The sequence below is a fragment of the Sus scrofa genome, chromosome 2 (genome assembly GCF_054392235.1).
Source record: "Sus scrofa isolate SSC_HxYL_T2T_F1_AM1 chromosome 2, Sscrofa_HxYL_maternal_Yorkshire_Landrace_v2.0, whole genome shotgun sequence".
In the NCBI taxonomy this organism is placed as follows: Eukaryota; Metazoa; Chordata; class Mammalia; order Artiodactyla; family Suidae; genus Sus; species Sus scrofa.
The window spans coordinates 100,292,792-100,313,079 of NC_139384.1; the positions used below are offsets into that span (position 1 = coordinate 100,292,792).

Here is a 20,288-nt window from a genome sequence, read left to right on the forward strand (position 1 = left end):
TTCTAAATATTAGGGGGAAATTCTACCCTTCCTTTATTTGGGCATCACAGAGGCCAATCTAAAGAGGGAGTACTGAAGGATACCTGCTCCATTGTTCTCTACTCAACAACCCATGTTAAATAGTCCCTCCCTGGGTGATGCTGTGGATTAATTGTCCCTTCTGATCTCTCAGCAGTAGCAGACACAGCAGGGTATCTGATTTTCATCCTTTGTTGATGTTATATAAAATGTATCATGATTTATACATTTTAGCTGCATCTCAGGCTGTCCCGCTAGTGTCTGTTTCTTACTTTCTAAAGTATATATTTTATTATTATTATTATTATTTTGCTTTTTAGCGCCGCACCTGCAGCATATGGAGGTTCCCAGGCTAGGGGTCTAATTGGAGCTGCAGCTGCCGGCCTACTCCACAACCACAGGAACACTGGATCCGAGCTGCATCTGCGACCTACACCACAGCAACGCCAGATCCTTGAGCCACTGAGCGAGGCCAGGGATCGAACCCACATGGTTCGGATTCCTTTCTGCTGCTCCATGACAGCAACGCCTAAAGTATATATTTTAGTAGTTTTTTTGTTATGGATCTGCTCTTTAAATTGCCTTTTTCATTTTCAGTCAAAGATAGTTTGATTCGGTCCCCAATCTGGTTGATAATTATTGTCTCCTAGCTCCTTAAAGACACCGGGTCTCTGGCATCCATTATTCATTGTTGAAAAAAATCAGCTGATGTTTTTCCTTTTACAGGAAACTGTCTTTCTGTGACTGCTTTTAATGTCATTGTTGCATCTGTGCTGCAGTTGACTATTATGTGTGGATGGATTATTTTAGTTTCGGTTGGTTGTATTGTGCCTCTTGAATTATGGATTTTTGTCTTTCTTCCGTTCTGGAAAATTCTCACTTTTCTTCTCATATGGCTTCTTTGTTTTCTCTGTTCTCCTTTCTGGGGCTTTAATTAGATGTGTATTTGACCTTCATTCTATCTTTTACATCTCTTATCTTATATTTTCCATTTTCTTCTTAACCTGTGCGACATTCTGTGTAGTTTCTTAAAATATATCTTCCAGTTTATTTATTCTGTCTTTAGCTGTATTATATCCAGTAGTTCAGTTTGGTTTTCTTCCAAATTAATTTGGTAATAATAGTCTCTGTTGCTCGCTCAGTGTTGTGATTCCAAGATTTATTTCTTTCAACACTGCACGTAGAGGCAATCTGCATTCTCATATGACAATTCCAGTATATTCAATCATTGGAGGTCTAAATCTGTGGCCATGTCTTCTGTTGACTTCCATTATGGTATCTCCGTTTGTGCTTGGTGGTCTTCGACTGAGAGCTTTTTGCTTGATCTTAATCTGTAGGAAACCAGGTCCTAAAATGAATATACCTTCCTCAGAGAGGATTTGAGTGCACTTCAGCTGGAAGCCAGGGGTACAGGGAGGACTCCTGACCTTGGACTACTTCAGCCCATCTCAAGAGTCCTTGCTCACCTGGGGAGTCTTAGATTCAGTTCTCCACCTCCCTGCTGGCATCCTGATCGTAGTGTTCAAATGGGCATCTACTCTCAAGATAACCCAAACCTCCTGACTTGTTACCCTGAGCTCTGACACTGACTCATTTGGGGTAAGCAAAGTAGGAGTGTGGTTCTCAGAGACTTCGAAACTGTACAAATGATGGATCACATCCATTTTGCCTGTCTTCACCAATCTAGGTCCTTTTAAGGTTTGCAGCTCCACCAAGCAGCTCCTAGCCTAAATGATAAGATGTTTGCCTGAGTTATTTTCCAGGAACTAGAGTCAGTTGTGTCTAGTTGGTTAAGACTGGATCTGACCGCTGAACCTTCAACTGGGCATACACAAGTGTCTGAGCTCAGTGACCTTCTGATATAGGAGGGCTGAAAACTCCACCCTCAGAACCTGGGAGCCCTTTAGCCTAATTACAGCTGTGCAAAATGACTATTACTGCACCTTTTTTCCAATCACCTCTCCCCATCCTCCCCACGTTCCTCATGCCTTCGACCACCCTGCTGCTTTTTTAAAAATTATTTTTCTTTTTATTGCTGCACTTGCAGTATATGGAAGTTCCCAGGCCAGGGGTTGGATCAGAGCTGCAGCTGCCACTGCCATGACAACACCATATCTGACCCACATCTGCAACCATAACGCTGGATCCTTAACCCACGGGGCCAGGGATCGAACCTTTGTCCTCATGGAGACATCCTGCCCCGCTTCTTTATTTGTGATCCCATAAATACCCCAAGCCCCTTGCCTTCAGGGAGGAAGATTGGAGATTTGCTTTCCCATCTTCTCCCTTGGCTGCCTTGGGAATAACCCTCTCTTTGCTGCAAGCTTTATTGTCTCAGCGTTTTGGCTTGCTGTGCATTGGGCAAAATGAACCTAGTTTGGTAACAACTTCCTCTACCTCTTACAAACCCAGCAGTCCATTCTGTTCAGTGTTAAGTTGTGCAGGGGCAGAGTCCCAAAGAGCACGTGGTCTGTCAACCAGTCAGATGTAGAAATCCTCCGTTTCCCACCCACGCATGTCCTGCTAGTGCAAAAAATGGCATGGGCTTCAAGCAATTTGACATCCTCAGTTTCTAAAACTACCCAGATTTTCTCAAGCAATGTGAAGGGGGTAGAAGAGAAAGGAAGACAGAGAAAAGTAAAACAGACGCTAAGTCTCCCACAGTTCTTTCTCCCATCTATTGATCTCTGTACTATGGTTCATGGCCGTGCTGTGTGGCTAATCCAGCTTCTCTGCCTTCCAGACACTCATCCACGAGGAAGGATGGCCAGCACCTTCTCAAAATTACTAACTGGCCGCAATGCTTCTTTGTTATTTGCCACCTTGGGCACCGGTGCCCTGACCACCGGGTACTTGATGAATCAGCGGAGCGTGTGTGCTGAGGCCCGGGAGCAGCACAGGCTGTTCCCACCAAGGTAAGTCCTCTTGGCTTTATTTATTTATTTCTCTGTTTTTTGGTCTTTTTGTCTTTTTAGGGCCACACCTATGGAGGTACCCAGGCTAGGCATCCAGTCAGAGCTGTAGCCATTGGCCTATGCCACAGCCACAGCAACACAAGATCTGAGCTGCATCTGCGATCTACACCACAGCTCAGGGTCATGCTGGATCCTTAACCCACTGAGCGAGGCCAGGGATTGAACCCGCATCCTCATGGATGCTAGTCGGATTCACTGAACTATGACTGGAACTCCCCCTCTTGGCTTTGAAATGACACCAAAAGCCAGCCAGAAATATGCTTTCTCCTGCCAAAACTGTCAGCAAGGATACCTCTTTTTGCCATTGAGGATGACTAAATCAAAGTGACTCTTTATAAGCACAGTGACTTGGGGCAAATCTAAGAAAGTGTAATGTCATCATCCCTGCCTAGAGCTGGATGTCTGTTGAAATAGAAATAATAGTAATAATAGTAGTAACATTTGTTGGACACTCCTGTGTGTACGGAGCACTTTATGCAGAGTTTTTTTTTTTTTTTTTTTTTTTTTTTGTCTTTTTGTCTTTTCTAGGGCCACACCCATGGCATATGTAGGTTCCCAGGCTAGGTGTCTAATCGGAGCTGTAGACGCCAGCCTATGCCACAGCCACAGCAACGCCAGATCCGAGCCGTGTCTGCGACCTAAACCACAGCTCACGGCAATGCCAGATCCTTAACCCACTGAGCAAGGCCAGGGATCAAACCCGCAACCTCATGGTTCCTAGTCGGATTCATTAACCCCTGAGCCATGATGGGAACTCCTATGCAGAGTATTTTGTTCCTCTTAGCATCCCTGATGCAGTGGATACTGAGGAGAATTAAGTAGTGCCATCAAATGTGAACCCAGGGACCTTGATTCGAGACCTATGTCTTGCCTACACATGCTGTACCACCTCCGGAAAACATGCTGTTGTAGGGTTTTTTTTTTTTTTGCTTTTTTTAGGGCCGTACCCGGGGCATATAGAGGTTCCCAGGCTAGAGGTCCAGTCAGAGCTACAGCTGCCAGCCTATGCCATAGCCACAGCAACGTAGGATCTGAGCTTCATCTGTGCCCTACACCACAGCTCACAGCAATGCCAGATCCTTAACCCACTGAGCGAGGCCAGGGATCAAACCCATAGCCTCATGGTCCCTTGTCAGTTTTGCTTCTGCTGCGCCACAGTGGGAATTCCCCATGTGGTAGTATTGATGTTAAGTGTCAGCTTTAAAGGACCTTGCAGTAGGGAAGTGGAGGAGTGGCATGAAAGTGAACTGTTTCTGGAGCTCCTCCTGTGGCGGAGTGAGGTCAGCAGCATCTTGGGAACGCCGGGACACAGGTTTGATCCCTCGCCCAGCACAGTGGGTTAAGGATCCCACATTGCCACAGGTGTGGCTCAGATCTGATCCCTGACCTGGCAACTCCATATAGGGGCAGGAAAAAAAAAAAAAAAAGATGGACTGTTTTCTCCACCCTTGGAAACTTACTATGGCTGAGGCATCACACACCACTGGATCGAGTTGGGGTGAGGTCTGCCTTGAAGAGATTTCATGTAGGCAGGTTTGCATGAAAGAGTCAAGGAACACCTGAGGTGTTTCTCAGAAACATTTACTGGCTTTGTGGGAATCAGGATCTCTGAGGGAAATACTGGCCCCCACCGTGTACCTCAGGAATTCCTGAGGTGAGATTACCTCCGTTTGAGCCTGTGGTCATCTTTAATCCCCTATTCTTCAATCAGTACATAGCCCAGGGTAAGACAGCACCTCCATTTGATTTCTTTCTAGGTATTATTTCAATAGCTGAATTCCTGTTTCTATAGCCAGGCACTGCTCCCAGCAAAGCAGAGAACATCACAGAGAGAGGACAGACAGACACATGAATTTCTCTGTAGTTCCACCTGTTGAGTTTTTAGCCTTTGTACCGCAGCTCTAAGGGACTAAAATGCAGCTGTTGTATTTTACCAAAATGATGAAGTTAAAAAAAAGGGAAGTCTGCATATGATTTCATTTTCTCATGGGTGTGTTTCATGTTTTTGGAACAGTCCATCTTTACCATGGAAAGTACCAAAAATATTTTTATAAAATTACCCGATCCACATAGAATCGCAACATATTCTCTCTCTCATCTCTCTACCAATTTTTCTACCATATGGAAATCACAACTACAGTCTAACATTCTTCTACCCAACAGAACCATTTAATCCCTTTAAATGAGATGTCCTATTATTTCTCCTTAGATAAAGTTTGATACTTTACAATAGCCTATTCCACAATAATGCACGTGATTATCACTTAGCTTGGGGAGAAATGATTTTACATATTTCTTATACCTGTATGTAGCTTCTTATATGATTTCAATTTCTTTTCTAATTATTTTCTCTCCTCTTTTTTTTTTTTTTGTCTTTTGTCTTTTTTGAGGGCCGCACCCGAGGCATATGGAGGTTCCCAGCCTAGGAGTTGAATTGGAGCTGTTGCTGCTGGCTGGCCTACACCACAGCCACAGCAACACCAGATCCGAGCTGCATCTGCAACCTACATCACAGCTCACTGAAACGCTGGATCCTTAACCCACTGAGCAAGGCCAGGAATCAAACCCTCAACCTCATGGTTCCTAGTTGGATTCATTTCCACTGCACCACCATAGGAACTCCCCTCTCTCTCCTCTTTACATAAACATAAGTCACAGTCTGTGGGCTTCTGCAGCAAGCATCATGGACTCCTTAGGCAGGGCCAGGTCCATTTCTCTGGCAGTTCAAGGAACTCTTTAAAAAATCTGGCTTACTTTATTCACGACCTAGTTGAGTGTTCCTCTGCCTGCTGGGGAAGGATGGGCAGAAGCAGAGCTCCTGCACAGACCCCTTCGTTCAGGGGCTGCTCACTGAATGCATTTCTCCTCCCCCTGCAGCGCAGACTACCCTGATCTACGCAAGCACAACAACTGCATGGCCGAGTGCCTCACGCCGGCCATCTACGCCAAGCTCCGCAACAAGGTGACACCCAACGGCTACACCCTGGACCAGTGTATCCAGACTGGTGTGGACAACCCCGGCCACCCCTTCATAAAGACCGTGGGCATGGTGGCTGGTGATGAGGAGTCCTATGAGGTAAAATTCTGGGCTGCCAGTGCGTGTATGGGGGCGGATTGCTCTGAGTTCTCTCTGTGGGACCACCTTGCTGCCTCTGCAGGAAGGGAGCCCATCAAGGGAGGCCCCAGCATCAAGGGGCCATCTGCAGTGCTTTCTGAAACAGTGAGGTCTATAGCTCCCAGGGACAAAGCTTCCTTTGCTGCTGCTGCAGAAACCATCCCCATGGAGGAATGAGTTACGTGATGGAACTCTCTGAGCTTGTCAAGGGGATGAATTGATATTAAAAAAATATATATTTTAATGGTTTTATTGTATTGGTGGTATGTATTCACCAGTAAGGGTTTAGGAGATGATGCATTTGTGGCTGAACTTTACTGCAGTGGGAGGAGAATGGTTCCATGTGTCTTTTTTAAATTACTCAATGAATTTTATTACATTTATAGGTGTACAACAATCATCACAACCAAATTTTACAGCATTTCCATCCGGTATCCTCAGTAGATTCCCCCCTCCCCCCAACCTGTCTCATTTGGAAACCATAGATTTTTCAAACTTCTTTGCAGACAAAGAAGTTCATTGTGTCCTTTTTTCCATGTGTCTTGAGTTTAAGAATGACTGATTACATAGCCGCTGTTCTATTAGTGAGTTCACTAAATCTCTTGGAGGAATCCCACAATCTCCACATCCTCATCCCGGCTGCAGAAGCACAGGGCGGTCTACTGCTCTGGAGCTCAGCCACCGGAGCAGCCTCGTGGTGACAAATACCTCCAGCTGATCTCCCTCTTGTTGGGCCCCCTTTGCCCCTTGTGTTGCAGGGAGCTGAAGGCAGCTCCCTGGAAAGGCAGCCATCAGGAGGAGGGTGGGGCTTCTCTGGAATGGACTAGACTGGTAGCTCACTCAGGTGCCACAGTGCCCAGCTCTGGGTTCCCAGAGTCTCAGACTAGAGCTGGCTGCCTGGACCCACTTACCACTTCTCACAGCTCCCAAATGCTGTAGGGTGCTCTGTTATGACTTCTCTTAACATTATTTGACCTAGAGGATATTCTTTTTGAAGTTTTTGCTTTTTTAAAAAAGTAAGTATCACCCAAGGTAGTTTGGGCTGTGGAAGGTCCTCACAGGGTGAGAGGTTCCTGCTTTGCCTTAATTGCTGCTGTGCAGTTTTCTTTCTGTGCAGTTAGTTTATTATGTTGCAAAACTTTAGAATCTGACCTTCTCTTTTGACCCCAGAACTGCTTAGCTTCTGATCTGGCAGCTTCTTTTATCCCACAAAAGCAAGAACTTCTGGGGAAAAGCCCTCTTTTTTTTTTTTTTTTTCTTTTTTTGGGGCTGAGTCTGTGTTATGTGGCAGTTCCCAGGCTAGGGGTCAAACTGGTGCAGGCAGCACCACAGTACACAGCAACACGGGATCCAAGCTGAGTCTTTGACCTACACCACAGCTCACAGCAATGCCGGATCCTTAATCCCAGTGAGTGAGGCCAGGGATCGAACCCGCATCCTCATGGATACTAGTCAGGTTCATTACCACTGTGTCACAATGGTAACTCCCCTCAAAATTTTTTTTTTAGCTTTTTTATTATAGTTGATTTAAAATGTGCCAATTTCTGCTGTATGGCAAAGTGACCCAGTTTATATACATTCTTTTTTCACATTCTCCACGATCATGTTCCGTCACAAGTGATTAGATATAGTTCTCAGTGCTATACAGCAGGATCTCATTATTTATCCATTCCAAATGCAATAGTTTGCATCTGCTAACCCCAAATTCCCAGTCTCATCCCACTCCCTCTAACACAAGATTTTCCTACTTCATCTGATGTCAGTGAACTTGGCAGAATCACTAGGGAAAAGGTTACTATGACAGAGTTCTGTAGCCCTGCCCTCTCCTAAGGGTCAAGGTGCCTTAGAGAAGTTTCCTCTGGTATAAGTCTACTACAAATGTTATTATTACTGGCCATCAGTCCACTCTCACAGCTCTTTCCTGCATGGTAGCATTGAGAATTTTTGAGAAGGAAGGCATCAAATTTGGCTCTTAAGATAAAAGGGAGCAGGGAGTTCCTGTTGTGGCACAGCAGAAACGAATCTGACTAGAAACCGTGAGGTTATGGGTTTGATCCCTGGCCTCACTCAGTGCATTAAGGATCCGGCATTGCCATGAGCTGTGTTATAGGTTGCAGACACAGCTCAGCTGTGGCTGTGGCAGGCAACTGTAGCTCTGATTAGACTCCTAGCCTGGGAACCTCCGTATGCCATAGGTGTGGCCCTAAAAAGGGGAAAAAAAAAAAAGATAAAAAGCAAATGATGAACCAATTTAATTCCAGAGGAAACAGGAACTCTTCCCTCCTGCAGGTGTTTGCTGACCTCTTTGACCCTGTCATCAAGCTGAGGCACAATGGCTACGACCCTCGGGTGATGAAGCACCCCACCGATCTGGACGCATCCAAGGTAGGCGCCAGCCGCCTCTGTGCCTTCCGGTGCAGCTGCTCCCGAGCTCAAGGGGAGGAGCACCTGAGAGAAGGCAGATGCCTTTGAAAGCCCTGTGATGGCCCTGGCACAGCAGGCTCCCTGGAGGGCCACGGAGATGGTCAGGAAGGTCCCAAAGCCTGTTTTTCTTACTTTGTACCACCAGGGGTGAGAATTTTAAACCTTTCATAAAACAATTCCTTTTTCACTTCAAACCTAGTGGGGGGTAAAAGAACTGCAGGCAGCGCTGTGTAAAGTAGCTCCTCCCTAGACTTCTCTCTAAGACTCCTGCCCCCAGAGTTCCAGAATGTGTCCAGCGTGCACACGTGCTCAGTGCCATAGGACCCTCAGATCCGAAGGCTGGAGGCCACTGTGGCCGTGGCGCCACGGTGACCCCAGGCTTTGCTCGGCAGATCACCCAGGGGCAGTTCGACGAGCGCTACGTGCTGTCGTCTCGGGTGCGCACGGGCCGCAGCATCCGCGGGCTGAGCCTGCCGCCCGCCTGTACCCGGGCCGAGCGGAGGGAGGTGGAGAACGTGGCCATCACGGCCCTGGAAGGCCTCAAGGGGGACCTGGCCGGCCGTTACTACAAGCTGTCCGAGATGACGGAGCAGGACCAGCAGCGGCTCATCGACGTGAGTCGAACACCCTGGGCTGCCCTGGGCTGGGCTATGCAGAGAGAGCCCTGATCCGCGCGGTGTGGCCTCTCCCCCAGCCCGGGCCCCTGCGCTGGTTGGGAGCTTGCTGGGGCTTCAGCCTGGTCAGTGTAAAGAAAGAAGAGCAAGCCATATAGCTTTAGGTCAGAAGTAGAGATGGATAAAGTCTGCAGAGGAAAAAGTATGGTGGGGGGTGGAGGATGGATTTGGAGGATCCCCTGGCTTGTTGATAAATGGAAACAATTGGGTGTGAAAAATCCTGTCTATGCCTGGATGGTGTCCATTACCACACTCAAAGTCTGGGAAGCTAGGAAAATCTGGGAAGGGAATTATCCAGGTAGAAGACCTGCCCTGGCCCCTCCAGGAGCCCCTCCGGGACTCCTGCTGCCTCCTTAGGTTCTCCATGGCCTCACTCTAACACAAGGGTAGACAAACCCCAAGTCCCTTCTTCAGTTTCCCTGTAGCACAGTTACAACAGAATGGCGTTTTTCAAAAGTAGCTTTAAACCCCAAGGAACAGCAGAAACACATCTCGGTCATTTCAGAAGATGCAGTGCCACAAAATATGCCCCGTTGCCAAATCAGATGGGCCATCCACATGATCTAGAGGCCTCCGTCTCCTGGTTCAGAACTAAGCCCTCCTCTTCCTCAAGGAGACACTTCTGGTTCTGGCTTAGGGGATACCCCATTTCCTGGGAAATGACAGCCATCAGCCTGTCCTGGCTCAGGTCTCTGACCTCCTCCACTTAGAGATTGTTGAAGGACTCCCCTTCCTGTGTCCTCTTGATTTCTGACATCTGTGTAATATATTTGAATATATGGTATCCATATGCATATTCTCATTGTGTACACATGCTAAGAAAAAGGTCACGCTCTGGGCATTGATTTTCATCCATACATTTGATTTTGATTTTTGTACTCTATACTACAATATAGAATAGTATATTGTAATTAGAGGCGTATTTGGGACTTAGACAATCTAGGTTTGTAAGAAGCTCTGCCATTTCCTACCTGTGTGATGGGCTGTTTGCTGTCTGTGTTCTCAGTTTTCTTTTCCTATCAAATAGAATGATCACATTTACCTCGGAGTGGTGTTGTGAGGATTAAAGGAAATAAAAGTTTAAAAATCCATAGCTAGAGCCTGGCACATAGTGAACATTACATGAATGGGAACAATTTTATTCACAGCTTATTTTATTTTATTTTTTATCCTTTTTAGGGCCACACCCATGGCATATGGAGGTTTCCAGGCTAGGGGTCCCATCGGAGCTGTAGCCGCCGGCCTGTGCCACAGCCACAGCAACACAGTATCCACGCTGCGTCTGCGACCTACACCACAGCTCATGGCAACCCACTGAGTGAGATTAGGGATCAAACCCGCGTCCTCATGGATGCTAGTCGCATTCATTAACTGCTGAGCCACAACGGAAACTCCAACTCAGTTTATATCTCTAATACTTTTTAATGAAAGGAATAATAATAATAATAATAAATAAACCAACAGCACTTGGAAATGTGGAGACTGCATCTCTGTAAAATACTTTTCAGGATAGTACCCCCCACTCACTGCCCACCCTGCCATTGCGTGGGGTTGGCACTGGTGGGGTTGACAGTCTCCATGGTGATGAAGGATTTCCATCTGGGCTCAGCCAGTGGTTTGCAACGTTAGCTGTCCACGAGAATCACCCAAAAAGACTGATGTCCAGGCTGCACCCCATAACGAGTCAGAATCTCTGAGAGATGGGAACTGGGCACTAGAATTTTTTTTTAAAGCTCTCAGGTTATTATAGCAGGGAGCCAAGGCTGAGAACCACTGCCTGAGGGACTTTAGCCACTATTAGTGAGTTGAAACTTGGCCACCTGGCACTTGGCATTGTCTCTGATCTCATCAGTTTCTCCTTGCTGCTTTGTCCTTTTTGGCCTGCAGGACCACTTTCTGTTTGATAAGCCAGTATCCCCTTTACTAACTTGTGCTGGGATGGCCCGTGACTGGCCAGATGCCAGGGGAATCTGGTATGGACACAGCGTTTTCACATTTGCAGTGTGTGCAGATGTTCTCCTTCAGATCATTGCTTGTCCTAACCTGAAGTTGCTGTGTTCTGCGCTTGACAGCATGCCCAGCTTGAGCTAAATGGAGAAGAGAGACTACTTAGAAATTGGTGTGTGTGTGGTATAAATAGAGTGATGTTTCCAAGATGTGCAGGAATGTTTGCTGTTTTGCATGAATTATGCATGAGAAAAAAGACTATTTTTAAGAAAAAGTTAGCTTCATACTATTCGAACTCACAGAGGATCTGTTTCATGACATTAAAACAAAAGAGCAGAACATGAAAAATAAATACTGAGAATGTAAGCAAAACCCTATGAGGAAGAGTGACTATTGAGTGTACACATATTTTGTCTTGACCCTGAGTCCTCAAGCTACTTTGATCCCTGTACCTCGATAGTTTATTGTGACACTACCCAGAAGAGCCCAGATCAAAATGTTTGGGAGCAGCTGCTCAGTGAGGGCAGATAGGCAGGATCTATACAGCAAACATGTGAAATCTTCTGCAGCCCAAAGGTGTTGGGATGCAGGTAAAATCATATATATATTTTTTTTTTTTTTTTTGTCTTTTTGCTATTTCTTGGGCCACTCCCGCGGCATATGGAGGTTCCCAGGCTAGGGGTCAAATCGGAGCTGTAGCCGCCAGCCTACGCCGGAGCCACAGCAATGCCAGATCTGAGCCGCATCTGCAACCTACACCACAGCTCACGGCAATGCCAGATCCTTAACCCACTGAGCGAGGCCAGGGACCGAACCCACAACCTCATGGTTCCTAATTGGATTCATTAACCACTGCGCCACAATGGGAACTCCTAAAATCATATTTTTAAGGGCTGCAAGATTTTGTTCCAATCTATTAGGAGACAAAACACTCTTGTTAGCTTCAAAGCCAAATGTTATCATGGTTGAATTATCATCCTAGTCTAAGGAACAAGGGAGATTATGTTCTCTTTGGGCAAAAACATGACATCCTTGGTCTTACTCTTCATTCTGTCAAGATAACATTATTTTGCAGTACTTGTTCCAGCACAATTAAGAGATTAGGGCCATGTAAGGAAATGAGGAGGCAATCAAGCTACAGAGGTAATGGGAATTTTCATGTGTTGAAACCAACGTAATTAACACTCGGCACCATATTTCTCTCTTCATTAGGCACAATTATGACAAGACATTTCTCATCTGGATTAATGAGGAAGACCACACCAGGGTAATCTCTATGGAGAAAGGAGGCAATATGAAAAGAGTATTTGAGCGATTCTGTCGAGGACTCAAGGAGGTAAGATGTCATCAGAGATTTCTGAATATTCGCTAAGATAAAATATCCTTTATTCTTTATTCTTGCAGGAAGACACTACAGTGACTTCCAAGATGGGCTAATTTTTTCTGGGGATCATGGTACCCTTTTGGGATGGGAATTCCAGGGTAGTACTTCAAAAAATAGATGACTTTCTTTTGTTATTAGCAAGCTCCTATGCTTTCCTCCCCAGTGCAAAATGGTGGAGACTTCTGTGGATCATTAGTTATTTTCTGATTTCTTTAACAGAGCTCTTGGCTGTTCTAAGCAGAGACAATATAGCATACTCCTGTGTTCATAAGAACCTGCCCACAGCCATACTTGCTGAGAATTCCTATATTCTCCTACTATGCTCAGGTGGAAAACAATAACAGCTGGCATTTATTGAGTTTATTGTGGGCTAGGTACTGTGATCAATGTTTTACATTGTTCTTCTAATTTAATTGGACCATTTTAATATTCTGATAGGAGAGGTTTAATTTTCTGTTAAACAAGTATTATAGGGTGAAAGGATGGAATTTTGCCATTTGCAGCAACATGGAGGACTTGGAGCGCATTATGCTAAGTGAAATGTCAGAGAAAGACAAATTCTGTGTGATGTCACTTAGCTGGGGAATCCAAAAATTGCAACAAACTAGTGAGTAAAACAACAAAGAAGCAGAGTCACAGACAAAAAGAACAAACTAGGGGTTACCATGGGAGGGGAAGGGGCAGCAAAGGGGTTGGGGAGGTGAAAGGGTTATCATGGGATTGTATGAAATCGTGCATGTGAAGCTTTTGACAATTGTTACGTGCTCTAGATTTTGAAGAATCTTTCTTTCAATAAAAAAGAAATTTAAAAACATTCATAAAAAAAGAACTGAAAGACAGCTTTCCTTTTTCCTTTCTACCGAAAGAGAAGTCCTGTAAATTTACCTAAACTTCATTCATAGCAAACATATAGCACACAGGTCTCTCCCTGGTGTTTGGGATGTGCTGAGTGACTGGGTAGCTGAGAACTTTGCCGTTTGTTCCCTGTTGTAGGTAGAACGTCTAATCCAAGAACGAGGCTGGGAGTTCATGTGGAATGAGCGCCTCGGGTACATTCTGACCTGTCCCTCGAACCTCGGCACGGGATTACGAGCTGGGGTCCATGTCAGGATCCCAAAACTCAGCAAGGTAATGTCATGTGGCTGGTGGCCCTGTTGGGTTCCACCAGGATCAGTTCAGATGGGACTGCTCTGCGGTGGGAGAAATGTCACAGCCCATTCCTTGACCCTTACTCTCTGCACGGATAATAGAAAGTGACAAGAAAGGGTTGTTTGCTTCAAAAACACTTGTACCTTAGGGTGAGAGGTGAATGGGGCTGTAAGAAAGGGATGTGGCTTCAAGAACAAGAAGTTCAAGTTTTTCACCTTCCAGGTTGGGATAGATAGGCGGGCTGCCCTGACCTGCCCTGCTCCCTGGCTTGCCTTCCATCTCCTCTCTCTCTCCTAGGACAGAGGTTCTCAGACTTGAGCCTGCAGCAAAGTCACCTGGAGGCTTGTGCAAACACTGATTGCTGGCCCCACCTGCAGAATTTGCATTTCTAACAAGTTTCCAGGTGCTGCTGCTGGCCAGGGAGCTACACTTGGAGGACTACGGTCTCAGGGCACTGTCCCCTTTGTATGGTCACAGTCAGGTCTCATGTTCTAGCTTGTGGGAAGGAAAGAGAGCATGCAGGTATGTCCATAGAAAGATTTGAGTTCTATGAGGGTTTTCTGGTGGCTCAGCAGGTTAAGCCACTGCTGTGGCTCTAGTTACTGCTGTGGCGTAGGTTTGATCCCTGACTCAGGAACCTCCCTCCATGTGTCATGGGCACGGCAAAAAAAAAGAAAAAAGATTTAAGGTCTAGGCCTGGCAGTGGCACACGCCACTTCTGCTTGTTCCATCGAAAGAACCTACCAGTTGTTAACTTCCTCAGTTCATCTGTGGAATAGGAGAGGGATTCCAGTGGGCAGCTAATAGTTTCTGTCACAGCACACCAAATGAATCAAATTCTTTAAAACAATTTTAGAAAATGTGCTTATCGCATAATAATATCTGTTATTCAAAACTCCAATACTAAGAAAATTCTTTGAAGTTATTTAATGTCACAATTTTAATCAGATCAGTAACAAATTTTATATAGATGAATCAAAACTCACCAAAGCTGGCATCCACATGCCAAAAAAGGGGTGTAGAAGTTAGTGACAATGGTTCTCTTGTGGATCAGAGGGTTAAGATCCTGACTAGTATCCTTAAGAATGTAGGTTCGATCTCTGGCCTCACTCAGTGGGTTAAGGATCTGGCGTTGCAGCAAGCTGCGGCATAGGTTGTAGATGCAGCTCGGATCTGGCATTGCTGTGGCCATGGTATAGGCTGGCAACTGCAACTCTGATTTGACCTCTAGCCTGGGAACTTCCATATGCCATGAATGTGGCCCTAAAAAGACCAAAAAAAAAAAAAAAAAAAAAAAAAAGAAGAAGAAGAAAAAGAAGAAGGGGTTAATAATGGCTCTGTTCCCTTCTAACTGTGTTCAGTCTACTTTTAGGCAAGTTAATTCCTCTGAGCCTTAGTTTCCTCATCTGTGAAGAAGGCGTAAAAGCCATACCTTCTTCATGGGGTTGTTATAAGGCTTAAGTGTTCCACCATAGGGCCCTGGTACATAGCAAATACATGCTTAATAAATATCAACTGTTGGGAGTTCCCATCATGGTGCAGGGGAAACAAATCTGACCAGGAACCTTGAGGTTGTGGATTTGATCCCTGGCCTCGCTCAGTCGGTTAGGGATCTGGCATTGTCGTGAGCTGTGGTGTAGGTCTCAGGTGCAGCTCGGATCCCGTGTTGCTGTGGCTGAGGCAAAGGCTGGCAGCTGTAACTCCCATTCGACCTCTAGCCTGGGAACCTCCGTATACCGTGGGTGCAGCCCTGAAAAGCAAGAAAATAAATAAATATCAACTGTTGTTACTTATCCTTGTATGTCTGAGTATGCCAATAATGCATCAGTATTACATCTTATGACACTAAATCCTATCCTTTGTCCCAGGATCCGCGATTTTCTAAGATCCTGGAGAACCTAAGACTCCAGAAGCGTGGTACAGGTGGTGTGGACACCGCAGCAGTGGCAGACGTGTATGATATTTCCAACATAGACCGAATTGGTCGATCAGAGGTAATGGCTCTCTCACTCTCTGAACATGAACCAACAAAAGCAGCCTAAGACAAAAAGAAGTAACCTCAACAGCCTTTCCTTGCACACAAAATTCAAGACCTCCTCTTTGCCCATTAAGTCCTGAGTCATGTTAGCATTTCTTCATTCTGCAGTACTAGTCTTCCGCAGGAAATCACCACCTGAAGGTGAGCATGGTATAAGCTGAGGATGTACAGGCAAGTGAAGAAATTCACCGTGGGACTGTTGTCCCTTGCCTGCCCCTGAGAGCTCTTCCAGGATCCGTCAGCAGCAGGAGCTCTGTCATGCTGAAGGATGGCAGTCTTTTATCACCGTGAAGTCAGAGAGCGTGTGTGCTATCTTTCCCTTTCCAAGGCGGGTAAAATAATGGAGTTTCTCTTGATTCAGAATTTTCTTTGGTGAAGGTCACATATTGTCATCTTCACTTGGGTATTTTTATTTTATTTTATTTTTTTAAGATGATTTTTATTTTTTCCATTATAGGCTTGTTTTCTTTTAATTTTTAAAGTGATTTTTATTTTTTCCATTATGGTTGATTTACAGTGTTCTGTCAATTTCTACTGCACAGCAAAGTGACCCAGTCATACACACATGTACATATTCTTTTTCTCACATTATCTTCCATCATGCTCCATCATAAGTGGCTGGATATAGTTCCCTGTGCTATACAGCAGGATCTCATTGCTTATCCACTCCAAAGGAACAGTTTGCATCTGTAACCCCAGATTCCCAGTCCACCCCACTCCTTCCACACCCCCTTGGCAACCACAAATCTGTTCTCCAAGTCCATGAGTTTCTTTTCTGTGGAAAGGTTTACTTGTGCCATATATTAGACTCCAGATATATGTGATAACCTATGGTATTTGTCTTTCTCTTTCTGACTTACTTCACTCAGTATGAGAGTATTTAGTTCCATCCACGTTGCTGCAAAAGGCATTATACTCGGGCATTTTTAGATACTTGATATTTGTAAAATGTTATGTGTAGAGCTACAGATGGCAATTCAGGTGTGTACTAGGTGTGCGTGTGTAAGATTGTGCTCATCTCAGTAAGTCATGCCAACTTATCTGGATGAGATCCCATTGAATGTATTGGGCTCATCATTAGTTTAAAGGCCTCTTATACAACTCTTATTAACTCAGTGGGTGGTTATTAAATCTGAATTATTGGTGCCTGCTCTTCTTCCTTGCCATCTTTTGCATATTTAATTGCAGGTTGGTACCCCTCCCGGTGAACTGAGGAAAGGAAAGGCAAAAACACTCAAAACAGTTAAATTGGCCTAAGTGCTACTAGCTCTGATAAAGTACTTGAGGAAGAAGCAGCTCTATCTACCATACCTCCTGGCATTTGTTGGGAAAATGTGTGGTGAAGTGAATAAGGAAAATATGGGGCATAGCCCTGTCAGCTTCTAATATTAACTAGATTTTTATTACTGGAAAGCAAGGTAGTTACCACTTTTAGAAAACTATAGCAGGTGATCGTTATAAAAGGTAGAAACGTTTTTAAAAGTATTAAAAATAAAACCACTTTTTTAGCCTAACAACCCTGAGATAACCATCGTCAACATTATTCTAAACTGCCTTCCATTCATAGAATTACTCAAAAAATGTTTTTCACAAAATTTAGTGTTATAGCATATATTTGACATAACACAGATTTTCCCAATATATTATAACATGGGCATTTTCCTACAATATTAAATATTCTTTGGAACACAGTATTTAATGACAGCATACTAAAAGTAGTTCTTTGTCTATTTAATATATCTGGTTATTTGATATTTTGTTTGCTCCTCTCTATGCATAACTCTAATTACAACTCTGATTATTTAGTTAGGATATATTTCTAGGAAAGGGATTCCTGAATTAAAGATGAGGGGTCCCTTACTTATGACCATGTTTCCTACCAGAAGGTTTATCCCAAGAGAGATCCACTGGCAGTGAATGAGAGACCCATCTCACTACACACTCATTCATACTGGAAGAAGGGCAGTCGGATGAGTAGAAAATACTTGTTTCTTTTCTCAGTGATGACTGTCTTTCTGACTCAACCCTCTCTTAGGGCCTCAGTTTCCTTATGCAAGAAAAGAACCGGGGAGGGTACTAGACTCCATCATGCCTGAAGTATGTTTAGCTCTGACACTTAACGATCTCTTCCATTATTGCTGTCCATTCTGGAGTTATACCATGTATTTTTGGGCCATGTGGAATGAACTAGTAATGACTTACTATCTTAGTTTGGGTCCCTTTAGGAGCAGTGTGAGAAATTTGGGAGGCAATTCCCAGGGGAAAATTCATAGGTAGATGGGTACTCTAGTTTAAGAAACACCAATTATTTGTAAGTAAAATAATTTTAAAGGGGAACTCTTTAAAGTATATCTTAATATAATTCACCCACGTTCCTTTAAGTAGCCAACTTGCCTCGTACAGTGCAAAACAGGGTTTAATTGCCAAACATTTGTTTAAAGAATTTTCAGAAAGCCATTCACTGTGTGAATGATAATATCTGAACTATAGCACATTTAGTACTCAGGTAGCTTAGTGGCGGGTCAGAATTCAGTTCTGGATCAAAGAACATCACAAGGGTGTCACTGTGAAGATTTGGTTTTAAACAAACCGTTATTTTATAGCAGAGACTGTTGTGGAAAAAATGTCTGAGATACACACTAATGGGTTTTGTATTTTAAAAAAATTTCCCACACACAGAGTGGTAACCCATCTTAGGAAAGATTGAGAGAAACCCTGTATCAGATATCATCATATTTCTGATGATAACTATCTCTCCCCACAAAACTTCAGGGAAATAATGAGAAGAAATCATTATCAAGTCCGTCTAACATGGCGAGTTCTCATTTGTCCCAGTATTGTTCCTATTTATGAAAGCCTTGTATGTGTCTTCGGTGCAAATTAATCTTTCATCTTTTTCACTGTCAAAGGTTGAGCTTGTTCAGATAGTCATCGATGGAGTCAATTACCTGGTGGATTGTGAAAAGAAGCTGGAGAGAGGTCAAGATATTAAGGTGCCGCCACCTCTGCCCCAGTTTAGCAGGAAGTGAACTTTCCCTCCCCCAGTTTGAAATAATCTGTCTGCTGGATGACAGACATAAAGCAATTTCTACTCTGAGAGTTTTTATAGACTTGGAAAAATGTAAAATTGTAGGTCCTGTCTATCTTTACAATAAAACTCTCCTTAATATCTTTGGTTTGTTTCTTTGATTTTTTTTTTTTTAATGCTACAAAGAAGGGCAAACATTCAATTACAAGTAGCAGGTGGTAAAAATATTTTAAGATGGCAATAAAGCTAATATTTGTAAGACCCCTTAGGCACCAATTTAGAAACCCTCCAACTATCTAGATGCTATTGTAATCAACTCTTTAACAAATCCCTACAGATACCATTGAAAAGAAAAATGAGAAACTAATGTAATCAGTAGAGCAAGAGGAAACTCATCTCTTGAATGTGTGGAACTAAAGATTATGCAGAAGAGGACAAATGAAGGCTTTTCAGGGCTTGCCGTAGCAGGAGAGTCAGCCACCACCACCACTTCCAGGAATCTGGCAGAAATTTGAAGGCAAGCATAGGAAAGCTTTCTGGCAAAAGAAGGCGTATGCTCAGGTGTGCTCTGAGTGGGCTGTAGGCGGAAATTGGAGGCAGGCCGACTAGCAGCAGGGTATCCTTTGTAAGTGGTTTGGGAAGCATATTTGGCTTTCTTAGGTTGGTCGTGAATTGGAAGCTAGGGCGCAAAAGAGGGAAACTGGAAGTCACTGAGCAAGCCCAGCCTCTGGGCCAACTGCTTCAGAGACTATGGTTTGGCTTCTTGAACTGGTTGATGCAGAGGTTAGCGTCAAGAGTTTCATTGTCATTTATGGTCTGACTGTTGTCCTTTTGTATATTCAGTCTCTCAAAAGCAATCCAAAATTTGATGTCTCAAATACCGAAAATGTATTTAGTATAATTTTGAAAGCCGAATTCTTTCCTCAGCACACAGATGCTTACCTCGAATCTTGTTATTCTCTTCCTTCCATCCTGTGATGTCTATAATCTGAAGGGACATGATAGAAAAGGTGGGAGCAGCTAATTCTCTAACTCTAAAACTGCCCCACACAATGAGAAAAATACTGTTATCTTGAATAACAGGAATGCGAACAAGTTCTGCATTTTGTGAATAAATGAGCACTGTAGATGCTACAATGAAGATAGATCACTGCTATAATAGAAACCTAGTCTTCCCTTCTGCTATATTGAGAAAAATAATGTATAAAAAGAATACATTTGTGCTGGTGCTAATAGGCACTACACCAATTTTTGAGTGACAAACTGATACGTGATTGAAATTTAGAAGAGGAAACTACACCCACAGAATTCAGGACATTGTGCTAAACACCCTGAATGGGATGGGGTGGAGGGCTGTTCTGCCAACAAATGCCTGTTGACAAAAGAGGGATCAGAACCTTGGGCAGTAACTGGCTTTCTGGGGACAAGGGATGGAGGGTTGAGAGGATGTTGTGGTCAAGCATGTTGACTCTACAGCCCTTTGTTCGAGTACAAGTCCCAGCTCTCCCACCATATGATGTTAAGTGCTTGACTCTG

At 44.2% G+C, this 20,288-nt stretch overlaps 1 protein-coding gene across 3 annotated transcripts in view; it reads left to right on the forward strand.

Annotated features, from left to right (window-relative positions):
* CKMT2 (creatine kinase, mitochondrial 2) overlaps nt 1–18,895 on the forward strand; it is a 33,456-nt gene extending 14,561 nt beyond the window's left edge. Inside the window, exons 2-10 of one of the 3 annotated variants that reach the window (XM_021082288.2) lie at nt 2,762–2,933; nt 5,871–6,069; nt 8,398–8,493; nt 8,925–9,146; nt 11,094–11,179; nt 12,366–12,489; nt 13,531–13,665; nt 15,555–15,680; nt 18,634–18,895. In XM_021082288.2, coding sequence (XP_020937947.1) covers nt 2,782–2,933; nt 5,871–6,069; nt 8,398–8,493; nt 8,925–9,146; nt 11,094–11,179; nt 12,366–12,489; nt 13,531–13,665; nt 15,555–15,680; nt 18,634–18,753 — 1,260 coding nt within the window. In that variant the 5' untranslated portion in view covers nt 2,762–2,781 and the 3' untranslated portion in view covers nt 18,754–18,895. 3 annotated transcript variants of the gene reach the window in all.
* Nucleotides 18,896–20,288: the final 1,393 nt, after the last annotated feature.